Genomic DNA, 1,378 nt, shown 5'->3' on the forward strand with positions numbered 1-1,378 from the left:
CTGGGGGGGAGAAAGTGCACCCCAACCCCAACCCGCGGCGTACGACGAGTTCGAGCCGGGAGTTTGGAGGTGCCTGGTGGCTGGTGTCTGTCGCACATATATACGAGCAAGTTAACAGGTTACCAGCTCTGCCTTCCTCCTCCCTCCCCTCCTGCATTTAAAGGAAGGAAGGCTGTACTGCCGTTTTCCCTCCCCCCTTGGGCCCACCCACCTACAGCCTGGTGGGGATATCCTCCTTCATCTCGTCCCACGTGGCGATTCCGGTCGGGATGATGGAGAAGATGATGGACTGAATGACAACATAACGAGCCCAACCAGCCAACTAAGAACGAAATAAGAGCTGTCATTGAAACACGGAATCAATGCACCCTTTTTCATCAAGCAAAAGGCCCTCCGTAATCCCTTCCTAATCCCGGTCCTCCTTCCCTCCTTCCCACCCTACCTGCCATCTGCACCGCGCACCGCACTCTGTCCTGGACCATCTCCAGGTCCACGGTCCCTTCTTGTACGTGTCGGTCATGGCGGTGCGACCCGACCGACAGGGCTGCGGACTGGGCTCCGCACTGCTGGCGTTCGTGTGCGACCGGGCTGATGCGGCGGGGATGTACTGCTACATAGAGGCTACCTCGCTCCGGAACCGGGCGCTGTACGAACGGTTTGGCTTCAAGCTGATTTTGGTGGGTGCGGTTTTGGTGGGCGAGTGGGAAGGAGTGAGCTCCTGCTGCGGCTTTCCCACAACATGTGTGTCTATTGGGTTTCTCATTTGTTACCCTCGCGCCTCACCTAGCTGCTTTGTACGCATAACTTTTTCAATTTGCCATCTTTCTCTACTATCTCCCTCTCTCCCTCCCTTCCCCCCCTGGTACACTCTTGCCCTGGCAGCAGCTTCACTCGTTTGTGTTTCGTCTTTCCCTCCCTCCCTCCCTCCCTCAGTCTCCCCGTGGCCCCGGTCTCCCCCGTGCCGGGTTGGGATGGGTGTCCACCGGGGAGGGGAGGGGACGAATTGCCTACATAACTGTAGGTTTTCTGAGTGAAACGAACGAAAACCAAGGTTTTCTGTATATTTGCCGAGAGCGAACTCGGTTGAATGTCGTTGGTGCGTACGGCTGTACCGTACAGGGCTAGAGTCAGTCGCAGGAGTAGTGCGACGGAAAGAGTAATTTCGCGAGTTCATAGCGTCAGTACTGACAGCTTTCCGTTGCGGCTTCTGCCCTAATCTACAGCGTGCAGAAGCAGAGTCGCACTCGGTAACCAGCAGGCTTCCTCGCCTCCTCCCACGGAAGCGAGTACCTTTACAGATGTCGGCGGCTAGTGCTTTGGGCGTCGGCAGGAAGCTGAGTTTCCACCCCATTTCCATTGCGTAGTTTTCACCCCCACG

The 1,378-nt window shown here is 56.9% G+C and overlaps 1 protein-coding gene across 1 annotated transcript in view; it reads left to right on the forward strand.

Annotated features, from left to right (window-relative positions):
- The window catches only part of VOLCADRAFT_106768 (uncharacterized protein), a gene marked incomplete at both ends in the record, with an annotated part of 19,810 nt that overhangs the window by 1,382 nt on the left and 17,050 nt on the right, over positions 1-1,378 (forward strand). The window contains 2 exons of the mRNA XM_002955256.1: positions 489-710; positions 934-1,017. Of these exons, the coding sequence (XP_002955302.1) occupies positions 489-710; positions 934-1,017 (306 nt within the window). The remainder of the gene's footprint in view (positions 1-488; positions 711-933; positions 1,018-1,378) is intronic.

This window comes from Volvox carteri, assembly GCF_000143455.1.
Source record: "Volvox carteri f. nagariensis unplaced genomic scaffold VOLCAscaffold_50, whole genome shotgun sequence".
NCBI classification, from domain to species: domain Eukaryota; kingdom Viridiplantae; phylum Chlorophyta; class Chlorophyceae; order Chlamydomonadales; family Volvocaceae; genus Volvox; species Volvox carteri.